Below are 17,617 nucleotides of genomic sequence, written 5' to 3'. Positions count from 1 at the left end.
TCGCTATGTTTATTTATTTGTAGTGCTCCATGTGTGTGTGTGTCTGTGTGTCTGTGTGTACTCTGTGGCATGCCACAACAACGCCGCATGTGTCCGCCCACAATGCAAGCGGTGGTCAAACCAAAACAGTCTTACAAGTGAGTCACGTTGCCAGTCATGTAGAGTCATAATTCATGTCCATGTCACTGAACAACAACATCTGCTCACACGGCTCGAGAGGCATTTAGAGGGTCAAACTAAGGGTTAAATACCACACTAGCTGTTATCAGTGAACAGCTGTTTGCGCTCTAAAGCACAGCGAGAAAAGCTTCTGATAAGAAAGCTTTCGAAATTTCTCTTTTCTCTTCTTTACGCATGTGTAAAATGTTAAGAGACTTGAGACTTCTCTTTCTCTCTGATAATATCGAAATACTATATAAAGCAAAAAAAAACAAAAGACAATTATTTGCATTACTCATTGAGATTGATTTACACTGAATAAAGCCAGCTGATTAGACTATATCATTGCACTTATCGGCTTAACATGGATCTTTAATGTAAATTTCTTTAGTGTCAGCTAAGTTTTTTAATTTGATTTGACAGTTTTAAATAATATGTAGCTTCAACAGGTATATTTATGTCTTCTATATATGTATATACATATAGGAAAAGCATTTTTCAAATTAAAGTATTTGTGGACTAAGACATTTATTTTCGTTTAATATTTTGATGTCTTAAAAGAATTTGTCTGTGCGTAAATATAGAAAGCTTTTCTTTTTAAGAATTTTTCAGAATATTCAAACAAGAATTGAATGAGAACTGAGATAAAACTAAGGGAAATTTACTATATTTATTTTAAAATTTATGTTCATTTTCTGAACACAAGCGATTATTTGTGATAAATAATAGTAAGTAATATTTCAAATTTATTTTTAAGATTTATTTTGTTGAACATTAGTCAATATATACATATATAGCTCGACATATGTATGTATATCAAGCTAAACGGTTTGTATGTCTTTATATCACGAAATATATCAATAAATGGTTAGAATCATAAAAATGTTATATGATTTCGACATGCTAGCTTCAATGAACTCTCAGACCTTTTTGTTGACTTATATGCAATTGTTAGTTCTTATTGAATTCCATGCAAATGTTGTGAAAAACTTTTATCTGTAAGATACATTTCTATATTAAAACAACAAAAACGTAAACAAGGCGTTCCCTTTGCCTGATGCATTCTTGGTCAGTGACAGCAGCTAAATACATAACATAAACTAGGTGCAACTATTTTTAACAGAAATGATTCTCTTTCTATTTTCAAATTCTCTCAATCTTTCTTTCTCTCTTTCTCTCTCTCTGTCTCGAATTGAAGTCGCTCTGAATCTGTCAGTTTCGCACATCAAAATATGTAAACAAAAGCATTATTATCGTCTATATAAACACAAACAACAACGTTTCATTCCCAACACTTGACTCTCTTGTCTCTCTCTTTGTCTGTCTCTCTCTCTCTTTCTGTCCCTTTGCTCTTTCGCCCGCACAAAATCATCAAGTGAAAGCGTCGAGCATTGTATCGAAAAAGAAACTTTCATTGGGTTCCCACCAGATACTATACACTGCAATAACACAGAGCCCAAAGTGCACGGCGCATAGAGAGCCGAATAGGCGGATGAACGGAAGAGCGGGAGAGCGGACGGAACAGAAATTCTTACGGCATCCACAAATCCCAGAGACCATATACCCAGAGTCGGATTTGGAGTCGTCGCCAACGGTTGTAACGCAGTTGTCGTCGTCGTCGTCGCAGTTTTGCCATCAACCACAAAATACAACAAGAAAAAAATAATAATAATTCAAATGGAAATGTTGTGTGACCGAGGCAGCTCAAAGTGAATGAATGAAATGAAATTTATTAAATTAAACAAGACGTGAAAACTGTAGAAAACGAACGGAAGTGAAAAGTTTATGTCTATCTATCTATCTATATAGTCATCATACATATATCTACTTATATATACATACATATGTATATATAAACATTCCCAAATAAATCTAAACGCACACAAAAAGGTACGAAAACCAAATTGTTTTTGTCTTGAAGCTGAAAATGTATCTGATTGAGTGGCGTATGTGTGTGTGTGTGTGTGTGTACGATGTGTGTATATGGCAGTACACGCCTTTTAAATTTACTATATGAAAATGCCAATAAGAAATTGTGTGTGTCTGTGTGTGTGTGTTGAAATTTGTTCTGTATCCGGAAATATGAAAACGTCAAGCTGTCTGGAAAATTAAATGACAATTTTCCTACGCATTAAGCCTCACTCCTCTAGCCCCCACACACCACACCGTCCCTTCGTCCCTCTTGCTTTGTAAAGTAGGAAGTCTGGCTCTATGCCAGTGGCCTCGGGTCAATATCCTTTGACCCAATTATGTGGCAACTATATACTTATAAATGCAAAAATAATATAAATACCACAAGTAGCCAATTGACATTATTGTTGCTGCTGTTGTTGTCGTTGTCCAACAACTGACAACTCAACTCTGTTTATAATGTCCCTCAATTTCCCGTTATGTCCTTTTGTATTGAAGTCCAAATGGATAGCCAAGTTAAGCCCTACCTTCCTCTTCTCATGCATATATCTACATACATCCACGACACGCCTCAGACTTGTGTGTTGGCAAAAAGAAGAAAAAAAATGTTGTAGTAAATGTAAGGGTTTGGGCAGGGGAGTAGTAGAGTTTACTGCAGGCAGTAAAGGATACTTTGGAGCATGCCAGTATAGAGTATATATGCAGAGGCAGTGAGCCCAGTTTGGTGGTGGGCGCGGCATTTAGCAGAGCAAGCGCACTCTCTCGCTCTCGCTCTCGTTTCTCTCCCTCAGTGATTTGCTCTTACAATAAGGTCTAGTTGTGGACTCTCCTTTACGTTAAAAAGGACATGCCTAACCTACCTTTGGCTGAATTTTATAGTAGTCTGATAAATAAAGCAGTGTGTATGTGTCTGTGTGTGTTTATCAGTGTATTTGTGAGAGAGCGCGTGTATTTAAGCAGGTGATTATCTGTTGCAGTTGTGTTGTATTTATCTCATTGAAGACAAAAGTGACAGGATAGCAAGCTTTTAGGCGCCACATAACATGTGATATCCCTAAACGACAGGACCATGGGATAATTTCTGAAATTTTCATTCAAAATAATAGACAAAAACCAATTTACAGACAGTTTTTAACAAATTAAAAGAAACTTTAAAATGTTTTTCATGAAAATAGTCAAAAATTATATTGTAAAGTTCCAAAAACTCAAAGCAATTTTGGTATAATTATTATTAAGAAGAAAATATATAAATTCTAATATAAACCTGCAAAACAAGCTTGAGATATAAATAGAATTTCGAAAAGGTTTAAAAAACTTGAAGAAATATTACAGTAAAATGAGTTTTAAAGACTGTTTATAGATATTCTTAAAGTTAAAAAGACAAAGTTTTTATTTATTAAGTCATAGACAAGATGATTCATAAGTCTATTTTCTTACATGTCGGTGTGAAGTACGATAAAAATATTCCATAAATCATATCCGCTTCAAGACCTCAATGCACTTGTTTAAGTCTCGAGCTCACTTAACATATAAAAATAATAAATACTGAACATAAAAGTAGCTTGATTTTAATGTTAATTTTGTTTTTATTATATTATTTTACAACCCATTTGAAAACTTTATATTAGAAACCAAATCGTAAGCTTAGTTTATTAACATTGCTCACTGCAAAAAATTCTAAAAACTTTCAATTTCAAACTGACCTCGAGTATGTATAACAAAATTAAGTCCAATTCTAAATTCTAATTCTAAAAATATAAGTGGATAAAGAAATTATTGCAATCTGCGGTTATCCTTGCCATTGTACTTACGTATATATATATAACTTACTCAGTCGAAAACGTCACGTACATATCAAAGATACTTTAACGCGTGAAAAGCACTTCATCAGGAGTAAAGCAACCCACCAACCACCCAGCCACCCATTTCCCAACCTTTTATGGTCTGGCCTCTTCATCCAGGGTGTCTCATTGTGCAATTTTTTTTTTAATGTCAGCTGCCTACAAGTCGATTCTGATGTCTGTGGCAGAGTGGCATAGGATGGTTGGGTAAAGGGATGTTGATGGGTGTTCTTACTGAAATGAAAAGCTGGCGAAAAGTCATTAGAGCTGAAAGAAGAAGAGCGAAAAAAGGCCCACCCCCCTTTGTCAGTGAAAGCCAAAGGCGTTTTAATGAAGCCCACTTGACACTCATAATTCATTTGCAGCGAATCAACTCAAGGCAAAAGCGATTAAAATTATGACAAGAGAAAAAAAATACAAACTCCATTAAATTCCGACCTTTTCCCTTTATCGCCCTTCTTTCCACTTAGGTATTCAGACATTATACAACACAGTACGACGTCATGGGCAAGGATCAGGAGTTCCTGGAGGCAGCACGAAATGGTAATATCAGTCACATTGAAAAGGTCTTGACACAGAAGGCCAAACGGGCAGGTCCTTTGGCCAGTTTGCGTCGTGGAACTGGTGTGAATGTTCAGGATAGTGGCGGCTATTCGGCCCTGCATCATGCCTGTCTGAATGGGCACGAGGATATAGTGCGTTTGCTTTTGGCTCACGAGGCATCTCCCAATCTACCCGACTCAAGAGGTTCTTCTCCACTGCATCTGGCCGCATGGGCCGGCGAGACAGAGATTGTTAGGTTACTGCTAACGCATCCGTATCGTCCGGCGAATGCTAATTTACAGACCATTGAGCAGGAAACACCTCTGCATTGTGCCGCCCAGCATGGACACACAGGAGCATTGGCCCTGCTGCTGGCCCACGATGCCAATCCTGGTATGCGCAACTCTCGGGGAGAGACCCCCTTGGACTTGGCTGCCCAGTATGGTCGCCTGCAGGCAGTACAAATGCTAATACGGTCACAGCCCAAGCTGATTGCCCATCTCAGTCCAGCTGCAGTGGAGAGTGGATCGGGACCTGGTACACCATCGTCTTCATCGCCATTGTCATCGTCGCCCGTACGCAACATTTTTCCGCATACTTGTCTGCATTTGGCCAGCCGGAATGGCCATCAGAGTGTGGTCGAAGTTCTCTTATCGGCTGGAGTCAGTGTCAATCTATTAACACCCTCGGGAACAGCCCTCCATGAGGCAGCTCTGTGTGGCAAGGAGAATGTGGTGCGTACTCTTTTAAGGGCCGGCATTGATTTATCCGCAACGGACAATGAGGGACGCACTGCATTGGACATATTGAGAGAGTTTCCACCGCATGTGACCAAACATATTGTGGCTGTGATCAATAGTGCGTATGAGTAATATTTCAGCCAATATTAGCAAGAGTTAAGAGAATTTTTTGTTTTCCAGACTTTCGCAATCAAATGGATACCGATGAGGGCGATGAGGTCATCTATAGGCAACACATGCCAGGCCCTGCCTCGGGGCGTAGCCAAAGCAGCAAATACAATCAATCTCAGCAGCAGCATCATACCAATCATTATCACTTCAATTCCAACAATCATTTGCTCAATCACTCGCACTCAATGCAGCAATCTGGCTATAGCAAACAGCGTCTATCGGCGGGCAATGGTGGACACTTCAATGGTGGCAAATCCCTGGATAGTGCCCTTCAGCCCACTGATGATAGAATCTACCACGATCTCAATGCCCATTCGCCGCTACATGGTCAGAGTGATCCCATGGGTGGCGGTGTCAGTCCTTCATCTTCATTGAGCAGTTTCGAGCCAGCTTCTGTGTCGCCCAGATCTCGTTGTTCTACTGGCGCCCCGGGAGGACAACACCTGCACATGAGCACTTTTGCTCCGGCTGGTCCACCAAAGAAACCTCCGCGTCGCAATCTAGCTGTGTCGCCCACTCATGCCGGTTCTGGGCAGCAATTTAGCTACAGTTCACCCTCTAGTCAGAGTCAGAGTCATGGACACGGTGGTCAAGCGATCTTACGTCGTCCACCATCATCCACGGACAGTCCCTATTCGCATCAGAGTCACGGCAGTGTGGGTGGCATGAGCTTCGATGAGACTCAACTGAGGGAGAGGCAACGTAGTGATCGTCTCTATGCCAGTGCCAGACAGAGTACTCGATCCGCCACAGTGGGTGGCATAAGCCTTAGTTCTAGCAGTAAGTAGCCACTCAAAATTCTCAATCACGTGTTCCTTACAATCTCTGCCAATCCATTAGATGATATGCTGGATCGTCAGTGCAGCAGCTCGGACTTGAATAGTGAGACAAGTGTGCCAAATTCCAGTGGCGAATCGCCAGCCCCCACTTCAAATGCCACAAATTCAATGAAAAGACCTATTCCAGCACCACGCAACACCACAACCACAAAACTCTCCAAGGAGCTACTCAAATCCTGTGAGAATGCCGCACTCAAATCGTATAATCCAAATCGAAAACTGAAACGCAATCGTAACAGTGGGTTAGTAGAAAATAAATACAAATTTTGGAATGAATTTTATTCAATTTTCCTTTTTGTTATAGCTCGTCTAGTGTGGTGGAGAAATCCAATGGCGATGGCGATGAGAACTGCGATGCCAAACAGCAAATTCCTAGCAGTCCCACACATTATAAGCAGCCGCCCACACCAGATCATCCGCCGCCCAGTTCTAGTCAGGCAGAGCGAACGATCCATGAGACAATTCGTCCTCTAAGTCAGGAGTACAAAAGACATTCAGCCCTCCTGCAGCTACAGGCGGCCCAACAGCTGATGATCGAGACGGGATCATCGCCATCGAAACTATTGCCCACACTAAGTACGCCTGGGTATGATTACGATGACACAGTGACCGTTGTGCCCCGTTGTCCGGCTCCATCATCTGGTTCGCTTAGCTCAAGCATATCCCTGTGCTCCGACCACAGTTTGTCTCATTCAACGGATTATGTTGAGGAGTTTGTCAGCGATGTTCCATTTGCTGGCTTACTCAAAGGCGCCTCAGTGCAGCCAAAGAATGACAGGGAAATTGCGGAGCTAGTGAAACAACCACAACCTGGACGTGCGCGTCCTCCAATTCCTATTAAGCCAATGATACCAGAAAGAAAATTCAGCAAACTATCACCAACAACACCCACCCAACAACTGCAGCAGCAGCTGCAGCCAACACAACCACCTGTTGAGATCACTGCCGAGGCCAATGGTAATCCACAGATACAAGATGCAACTCCTCGCAAGTCTTCCACTTCGAAATCATCATCGCCTGCCAAATCGGCTGGCCGTTCTCCAGCCAAGTCGCCGGCCAAATCACCTGCTGGCAGTGCCCATTCGGGTGGCCGCAATTCCAATTTGAATCTGCTTAGTCCCTTCAATGCGGAAGAGGCACGTAAAAAGATATCCGAAATTATTGAGAACTTTGGCAGTGGCATTCTCAATACCAACATAACACCCACACATGATATTGAATTGGATTTCGAGGATATGGAAGTGCCGCCAGAGCGCAAGGAATTGGCAATTCGTCTGCGTCAGGCTGGATTGCTGCATCTCGAGCGTATGCTCTTCGAGAATGGCTATGATAACTATAAATTTATGGTAAGTTAAGAAAACCAAACGAAAAAACATGATAAACGATCAGGAGAATAATTGAAATTATTTCAGAACAATGTGTTTGAGGAACCAGACATTCCCCTGCTACACATTCCAGAGCGTGATGCTCCCAAACTGCAACGGTTCGTCCAGACCTTACCTCCAGCCGAATTTCAGCCACAAGTTCAGGCACCACACAGCAGGACACAGCAGGAGAATAAACATCAAGTTGGTGTGGCCACCCTACAGCAATGGCTCAATAGCATTGCTTTGCCTGAATATTTGGAATTTTTTCAAGTAAGTTTCTCCCGAAACTAACTAAAGCTTAAAATATCTAAAATTCTCTTCGATCTTTAGCAAACATCTGTACAATAGCATTGAAAGTGTTTCCGATGTCTGGGATGTGGAACTGCAAACGGTGCTGGAGATCAATAAGTTGGGCCACCGAAGACGTATACTACAATCTCTGGCCTTTATGAGACAAATGCGTGACTGTGAATCAAAGTCCCTGAAGACGCCCCTGGGCGAGAACAACGAAACCAATCAAATGACAACGAACGGCAATGGCAACACCAATAATGCCAATGGCAATAACAGGGATAACGATAAACCAAGTGCAAAAACCTCTGGCAATGCGGTGCATCATCGAAATTCCATTACGGGTTATCGCAAAAATCGGTAAGAAATCGGCAGAAAGCAAGTGCTAAAATGTTCTTTATATAAATAATTATTTCGGTTATTGCAGTCCTGCACCACAGCCACCAACTGCACCATCCTCACTACAAAAACCCGTCAACTCAACTCAACCACTTCATATACGGGCACCCTCTGATCTCCTATTGGGTTTGCCTGCCAACTTACGCACCACCGAATGGCGCCATTCGGCCCAAACACTGCTCAATGAGCACATTAAATACGAGGTCCAGGTAAGTTTTCATCCCATTCATATTAGCTGATTCTAACGTGTTACATCTATTTTGAAGTATCTCGGCTCAACGGTTGTGAAAGAATTGCGTGGCACAGAGTCCACAAAGAAATCAATACAAAAACTCAAAACCTCGGAGGAAAGTCAAAAACCTGGGGCTCCCCTCTCGCTGGCCATATGCCATCGTGGCGTTGAATTCATCGATGTGATCAGCAAAGTGAGTTATCATTCCCTGGCTTAAATGGCCTTTAAAATACCTGAAATTTTCTTTGTAGAAAATTATATGTGAACATGAGATTCAAAATATAAATTGCGCCTGCCAGGATTCAGAGGATCTACGTCACTTTGCCTACATCACCAAGGAGCAAGATTTGCATTATTGTCATGTTTTCAAAGTGGAGAGCACGGTAAGTGGATTCCACAGAGCTCTTTAAAACCGAAAATTCATTGCAATTTCATTTTAGGATCTGGCCAGCGAGATAATCCTAACTCTGGGACAGGCTTTCGAGGTTGCCTATCAATTGGCGCTGCGCGATGGAATTGCCACAACGCCAGCGCTTATCCTCGACAATGGCATGCTTCAGGGTGAATTTTGTGGTGGCAAATAGAGCCAAGATGGGGCCACAGTCGCGGCCCAAACATCGTTAACAAGAACCCAGACTTTGACCACATCCAGATCGAATCATAATCGCAGTCGCAGCCTATGCGCTAAACTATTTTGCCTAACCAATTACGGGGCATTGTTCAAGTTGTAAGTAGTTTAAACAAAACTCAAGAATCTAGTCTTTGAGCATTTGACTTTTTTATACAGACGGTTTTTTTGTATGGCCAAAAAACAAATAGACAGAAACAAAAGAAACAAACAAACAAAATAGAACAAAAAGACTTTTCACAGAAGGCACAATTTTTGAAATGAAACGCACTTAAAACTAAATAAATATAATTATATTTATATAGAAAATGAATTCCTTTTTTTTTTTTGGTCTAAAGCTAAAATATACTTCCAAGAGTTGGGAAAAAGCACAATTTTCATTTTGCCATAAATAAGTTTCATTGATTATACATAATTATACATACATACATATATACAGCCATATGTATATGCTATATCATTTAAAAGGCATTTGAATTTTTTATCAATAATAAAAAAAATAGAATTGCATTTACATATTTAATGAGAATATTAAAAACACAAAATGTTTTAGCAAATTTTAGCAGACGATGGAAAAACAAATCAAATTTAAAGATACCAATATTGGCCCATAAATAATTTTATTGATGTTGAAAGCTATATAATAAAAAATATATAGAGTATATACAAAAGAAATGCTAAAATCATATCCCACAACAATTTATAACTGAATTGGCTAAATATATATATATATATATATACAAAACTAACTCTAAAATATATACATAATTTATATTATGATATCTAATGCGTGTTGTTATATAATTTTAATTTTAAATATTACAAAGCAAACGAAATCAAATCAAATAATAAAACAAAAGCATCGAGTTATAAGCAATTTGTGCTTACAAAATAATAATAATAATATACGAATGAGAACGATGAGAATTCTTTATGTTTCTTCAAATGTGTTTACAAAAGAAAACGAAAATTTGTACAATTAATTTTTAACTAGTCTATTGATTGAAAAATGTTTTAGTTTAAGGCCAGGCCTTAAAGTTGTTATACAATTATCATTTGTTTTTAGTTAAAAATTGTTTATTATTTCCATTTTTTTCTAGCTTATTTTTTAATTCAAATGTATAATATTTATAAGAAAATTTCAATCTATCGATGTATGCAAAATGCTTTAAATGTTAGCCTGCTTATGGTACAACAAAATCATTTTCATAAGTACCTATCCATACCCCCTCGATCCCCCCCAAATTCCCCTATTTAACTATGGATCTACATAAAATACAACAAAAATAAAAAATCAATTAAAATCATCCCAACATTTTTCTCTAGACAATTCCAAAGTTTATAAATTACTAAATCGATTTTGAATAAAACTATATAGATATATATATATACACATACATAGATACCATAGCCGATGAAATTTCAAATACAATCTATATACATAAACCAAGCAAAAAAAATCTATAAACCTAGATAAAAGTTAAACCCAAATAATTGTGAAAAATTGGAAGCATGAGAAAACAACAAGAAAAAAATAAATGAATAATACAAAAAATAAATAATACAAAAATACTAAATAAATACATAATTAAATGAAGTTATAAGTTACCTTATTTGCTTGGGGTCAGGCCACCATTTAAACGCCTCTGGGATGTCAATTAAGTTGGACTTTCCCACAACAAGCCTAAGACTAGGCGGCCAACTTGGGAGAGATCAGTTACACACAGACACACACACACACTAAGCCAGAGAAGACCAAAAGCCAGCAAGCGTTTTATGTGAGCCGGTTTTAGCCAAGACAGAGATTTCTTGTTGGTTTATATTTTTTTTCCACCACTCTCAACTTATTTCTTTCTCCTTTTTTATAAGGCTAAATGCGTTAAACATTTGATCATGCGAATATTAATTGGCAATGTGGCCAAAACACCAAACTCACTAATGTTGCCGGCAGCAAGTTGACCATGCGTCAAATCTACACACACAGGCACACTCGTTCAATACCATCTCAATATTTGCCGCTTTAGCCATGAGTCAAGCCAGCCAGAATGACGACGCATCGTTTTGAGCGACGATATGCCGTAGTCAACCCGCTGACCATTGGCTATCATCATCATCATCGTCATAGTCATAGTCAAAGTCTTTAGAAAGTGATGGATACGTGACACGAAAGGCAACTAGTCTCTAATATTGCGAAAAAAAATAGAGCCTTACTCTCATTTTCCTTATTTATATTACTCATACGACATGTTGCTCCTTAGATTTAGTTAAATTTACTTCTATTTGGATGAATTCTACACATGGCGTGAGAAATGGAGCACTTAGATTGAAAATCGTTCATTGATATTGAAATTTGACTAGTTTCATAGGAAATATTTTCTTTTTGGGGAAGGTTTTTGCTCACAATTTGCCCCTCAAGGATCTGAGGGGCTATCCTAATCTGTTTTTTCCCCCCTTAATATCTCTAGTGAAAATCTTTATATGTAATCTAATGTTAGTGAATTATTTCGCACTCGAATGGCATATCATTTCCGGTTGATTTGGACCCATCTCTAGGCGGACTGCTTTGTCTGATGATGCCAGCCAGTTGTGGTTAACGGTTTAAATTATTGTCTCTATGTCTCTGACTCGCGTGCAATTTGTGGCGCGCAGCTTATCACAATTTCATTATTATTATTATTACTATTATTATTATTATGGCTGTTGCTGCTCCTGCTCCTGCTGCTGCTCAGATATCTGTGTACATATGAATAGTCGCCATTCTCATCTTTGTCTGGCATTGCATTGCCATGTCTCTGATGCGTTTATTTGTAATTGAAATTGCGTGACTTTATTCTTTGATTTCGCCATTTGCCATTGCAAGCGAACACAACCTGTAAACTTTGCACATTTTCCAGCTGATTTATGCTCTAACGGGGCAATAAAAACAGAGAAAACAACAAAAACGAACGCTCTTTTCTACGTATTTTGGCGAGCTTTCATTTGAACAAAAGAGACCAAGCGCATTTCTTAATGCTGTTAACCTGTTCCAAATGTGAGCAAGCAGCTAAATGTTTGCCTACTACACATACAGTATATATTATGTCTGTATGAGTGGGTGTATGTGTGTGTGTGTAGTTGTAAGCTTAACAATGAAATTGTGCACAATCATTTGTTCAATGACCGCAGACACTAAAAGCTCTGCAACTAACCAGCTACTACAGCCAATGCTGAGAGCCTGTTCAATTTGTACCAAAAAACCGTCACATGCCAACAAATTGCATGAAACAGGTGCAGAGCACACTTTAGTACACCAACAACCAATCTAGACCATTGCCCCTCCCTTTGGAGAGGTAGGGTGGGGCAAACACAATCAATTTAAAACGCAGTCATCAGAGACATTTGTGTGATGCCTCTGACAGATATTTATAATTTTCTCCATAGCAAATTTGAATTTAAACTTTATGGCATTAAATACTAGCTAGACAGTTTAGCTGTGACTTTTATTCTAGCTTTCATTTTTTACAGTTAAAATGGTTGGATGAATTTATCCTCTAAAGATTTGGGCTTGAAAAAATGAATATAAATGAATGAATTAAAAGCAAAATATTATAAAAGAATTTTGCAGGATCTGCCTTTGCTTACCTTTCCTGTTGGTAGGTACGGAGTACCTGGTCATTGTCCCTTTTATCCACTCTGCACGATTTTGCATCAACAAAAATCAGAGAGGTCATAAAATGCCTTATAGTAATACGATTTTGATCAAAAATACCTTATTCGACGGAGAATACAATTTAGATTCTTTTGTAGTTTAAGAAAAATAATGCTTTAGAATTAATTTATAATGAAAAATTGTGCCAAGTTAGAGGACCAAAAGACATGAATACTAAATTCTTATTTTCAATTGTTTCCAAATTGAATTCTGAGGATAAATAAACAATTTGTGGTAGTTTTCATAGTCTTACAACTTTTTCTGAGAGTTCAAGAAGGTATATTTCCATATTCGGGGCTTTGTATCTCAAATTAGTTAACGTTATGTTTACAAACCCAAAGAATAGCCAACTCAAATAAGTAATTAATACATTAAAACTGTTTATTAGCACTGTGGAAAATGTTTCATGTATCAAACTTTTTGCCAAGCACTGTAGTATGTGTAATCTAAAAAGGTTATAGTTTTTAAAAAACCAAAAATTATTCAAATTTTTAATATTTTATATAATAAATTACGCAGCATTAAGTCTTAGTAAATGTGTTTTTCTATTTTTTTTTTTATTTCAATATCAGTTTGATAATCAATCAACCATCACAATTCACTTTCACTCATTGTTTATTCGCTTATCACTTTATATATAAGGACGAATTAATTTGGATTTCTCTGCCACAGGACCTGCCTTCTTGGTGCAGAACTTCATACAGTCTTGCTCCTTAAAGAAACGATTCCGATTGCCCCCGCAATTGGAGTAAGTGAATTTCTCACAACGCTTGCGATAAATATTGAAAAACCACATTTGACGTTTCCCCTGACAATTGCCATAAGCTGGACGAGATGAGCATATCTCTGGAAAAAAATGCTCTGTGAAGAAGATTAGTAGATCCAGGATTAAATCTCACCTACTTGTTGTCAAATCACGCGACTGGGTTGCATACAAAATTAAGGACAAAAGTGTAATAATCGAGAGAATAAACCTCATTCTGAAAGCTGAATGTGTTTGGGGCAAATGCAAAAAGTAGACTAATATAAATTTCAGCTGGTCAGACTCATTTTTATTACTGGGAATAGATATTAAATTAGATGGACATATGTTTTTCCCTGAATGACTAATCGCAGTTATGGCATTTATACAGCCTGATTTCCACTAGCCCGACAATGCAGGCAGAGGTTTCGTTAAGTTAAAGACCATGCAGTACTCGGCACACTGAGGTTTGGTAAAGAAACGATTCCGATTGCCAGCACAATTGGAATAGATGAAGGTTTCGCAACGATTACTATAGGCATTGAAATACCACATTTTGCGTTGTCCACTGCATTTGCCATATACGGGTTTTTTAAAGCAAATATCTAAAAAACAACAAAACAAAATTATCTCAAATTAAAATTCACATTTTCTTTTAGTTTACTTACTTTTACGAATTTGATATTCCTTCTTTTTGTAAATTTCTTCTTCCAGATCCAATTGACCTTGTATTAAAGTCAATAGCATAATGAAGAAAAGGATAACAATGGAAGCCACTAGGAAACGCATGTTTAATTCAGAAAGCTAACTGAAGAATTTGGATCAAACCACTCCAATATATATAGTAGCCATGCCAATGAAACACAAATGAAAGTGACAAATGTTTTAGGGGAAAAGTTTGATAAGCTTATTATTTAATGGCTAATGGTTTTTGTGGTAGAATCTGTGTTGTTAGCCTGGCTATTGAATTGCTCAATCTGTAATCAATGGCCAAGAGTTATGTGAACTGGTTGCCTGCCTGATGGAGGTAGTTGTTGGCCAGTTAGCAAGCGAATTCAATTAAATTTCTCAATAAATTACAAGTGCGCAAAACGCAAAACGCACGCGCTTCACTTAGTTAGTATATCCAACTACATAGTTAGATAGATAGATGCATAGAAGAAATATTAAAAACTGCGAACTGGTCTGTCGTCTGTGGCCTGGAGTTTTCTGATATAAACCGGTACTTAGTAGCACCCCAAATACATGATTATGTAAAAACAAGCCCAAACGATAAAACAAATATTTAAAACGATACACAACTACAGGCAATTTCATTGCTTCTATTGCATTCTGGATATATACATATATATATGTATGTATAGCTTTCAATGAAAATGAAAACAGCAACAAGCCGAATGAAATTCTAGATCAAGGCCAAGTCAGTCTTACTAGCCACAATATATTGCTGTATATTGATATCACGCAACATGCGTAGACAACAACAAGAAATCGAAGGCAAACTTGTTTCGACTCCCAAAAGGAGGATGTCGACTCATAATAATAATCTGGGCCAAAAGGAAGCATTTGCTTCCAATGGCTGCAATAAATTGTCATGCAATATGCACATTTTGTCACAAATAAATAAAAAATGCATTTGCAAATAACAAGACAAAACACTTAACAGAGTGACGAATTCAAAATTTTCGGGGCGGCACCCCAATTATCTATGAAAATACGATTGTATATATATAGGAATAAGCGAGTAAATGTGCATATATTCTAATGTTTTTTGTAATTTTGCCGTTCGATAATAAAGTTTATAAAGTTTTGCCTTTTAGTGTTGAAGGTCACAGTCCATTGATTAAGATATTTTTCCATATACCCCATAAAAGAAAAGGGTATATAAAGTTTGTTCTAAAGGACAATAAATCAAGAGACGTATCGAATTTAAATTTCTATCATCAATGGATACAATTTTGTGGAGAGTTTTCTAATGGAAGATTTTCAGCCCTTTTCGAGTACAAATTTTAGTTTAGGCACAATAAAAAGATTTTGTAGTAAAGTCGTTTGGCTCTTGCTTCCTGTTCATGAGTTTTCGAATTACATTCTTTAAGTTTGAAGGCTTTTTTAAAACTATTCAATCTACCTCTTCTATCTATTCAATTTTCAGTAAACTTCTTGTAACTTAGCAATTGAAATACTGTATCGATTTTTCACATATATTCACTTAATTTCTGACTTTAAGTACATCTAACTATGTTTTAGATACCATCAGATAATAAAGACGAAAGTTACCCAACTATTCCAGCGATCGATATACCCAAAATCAGTTTAAGAAACACACCAAAGGAAACTGAAAACTTAAAAAAGATCTTTCCTTACAGCAGAAATTCTATAATCTTTTATATCAGAAGTAAATAGTTTCCCTCTAGATCCACCCCTGGAATATATAATCGAAGACGATTATACAGTTTTCGCTTATTCAAACATCTTTTAGGTACATAAATTGATTAAATTTAATTCAACTTTGTATAATCAATGGATAGAATTTTCTAGAGGACAAAACCATCTTATAGAAGATTTTAAGCCCCCTTTAAGATCTCAAATTAATGGCTATTCTTGAATTTTTAGAGGGTAACTCAAAGTTCGTTAAACTAAAAAAAAGCTGAAAGTGCTGAAAACTGAAGCGAACAAAAAAAAATGATTAAATAAATAAATGTAGTGACAAAATAATATGATTTACAATATCTTTAAAGTTGTTATTTCAACCTTCAATCAAAAAAATATATTTATATATATCTATATATATATGTATCAATGTGTATATTAAATGAATTATAGATAAATACAGTTAAAGTATTATATCAACTTTAATTTTCAGGCCAGCGGCAAAACTTGAATTCACTTTACAATTGCCCCCAATCGAAGTGTTTTTGTTGCTGCCAACTACTATTAAATTATTGATTGCACATAATTTTATTTATTTAAATGTAGCAAACTCATTACAATTATCATTATGGGTTCTGTTTTGTTCGCCCTCAGGGGGGAGGACTAGCCAACCATGTCAAGGCTAAGACAGGGATCGTAGATCTTGATCTGATATTAAAGGAAAACCAAAAACCAAAATGAATATCACACTTAAATTGCACGCAAATTTGAAACCTCAAACGCATGGAAAATTGTGCAATTATTGCTAATAAAAATGTTTATGAACGTTACCCCGATGACTTCTGCCATTGAAGCGATATGAATCACCATAAATCTGAAAGCGGTATAAATATTTATCGCAACTTTATAATCATGAGCAGTCAAAAAGTCACAGATTGAGACGAGGACCAAAGACGGAGCCCAAGAAGGTGGCCAAGAGAAACGGGAAGGAACTGACCGCAACAAGCTTCGCATGCGTGAGAATTGAACGCAACGTAAAGTAGATACGATCCTTATTTCTTTTTTGGTGTACAGTGGAATGGACTCAATTGAACATGGCTTAGAAATAATACTCTGTATCCATTGTGAATTGTAAAGAGGGGATTAACATTAATCCATTAAAACCTTAAACAAGTTGTGTAAATTTGAGGAAATTTAAGATTATTTTTCGAAAGTACTAAAAATTTTGAAACAAATAGTTGTTTATAACGCAGAGAAAGTCAAGTAACCGATCCCACAATCTATACTTATATATGATCAGCGAGTCCATGTCCATATACGTCAGCTAAACTTGATTTTTATTACCTATATGAAATCATGTCAATGGCAATTTATCGGATCGAACACCCTTTAGCATATATCTACCATAAAAGCAAGCGATTAACAAGTCAAAACCTGTACAAGAATCATTTAAAGTAGGTTTAGTCCCCACTAAAATCCTTATTTGATAGACAAATGTTAAAAAATACAAAAATATTTCGAAAACATCTATCCAAATCCACAGGGGGACTTTTGGGCATAACCAAAGTTAACTTCTTTCTCACAAGGCAAACGAAAAGTTGTAATTTCCAGCCTATTGCATACTTTAGGGGGCAAAGCTTAACCTCTGTATAGCCCTAGATCCTTGATACCACTGATTTTTGATAGAATCTTTAAA

General features: G+C 37.2%; 1 protein-coding gene and 1 long non-coding RNA gene across 2 annotated transcripts; one reads left to right on the top strand and one right to left on the bottom strand.

Annotated features, from left to right (window-relative positions):
* The first annotated feature begins 1,740 nt into the window (after window positions 1-1,740).
* LOC137582400 (ankyrin repeat and sterile alpha motif domain-containing protein 1B) lies at window positions 1,741-9,587 on the top strand. The gene is given in 11 exon segments (XM_068296927.1): window positions 1,741-2,049; window positions 4,382-5,312; window positions 5,375-6,145; window positions 6,206-6,446; window positions 6,509-7,550; window positions 7,617-7,867; window positions 7,902-8,222; window positions 8,290-8,470; window positions 8,528-8,686; window positions 8,745-8,876; window positions 8,934-9,587. Coding segments are annotated over 10 exon segments (4,140 nt in total). The 5' UTR covers window positions 1,741-2,049; window positions 4,382-4,414; the 3' UTR covers window positions 9,078-9,587.
* A 3,578-nt stretch (window positions 9,588-13,165) lies between these two features.
* On the bottom strand, window positions 13,166-13,823 carry LOC137582997 (uncharacterized). The gene is made up of 2 exons (XR_011033342.1): window positions 13,713-13,823; window positions 13,166-13,655 (listed from the first exon to the last, which is right to left on the bottom strand). It is a non-coding gene; the product is annotated as an uncharacterized lncRNA (long non-coding RNA).
* Between the last annotated feature and the right edge of the window lie 3,794 nt (window positions 13,824-17,617).

The sequence above is a fragment of the Drosophila tropicalis genome, unplaced genomic scaffold (assembly GCF_018151085.1).
Source record: "Drosophila tropicalis isolate 14030-0801.00 unplaced genomic scaffold, ASM1815108v1 contig_859, whole genome shotgun sequence".
Lineage (NCBI taxonomy): Eukaryota > Metazoa > Arthropoda > Insecta > Diptera > Drosophilidae > Drosophila > Drosophila tropicalis.
This window is presented reverse-complemented; position numbering and strand designations above follow the sequence as displayed.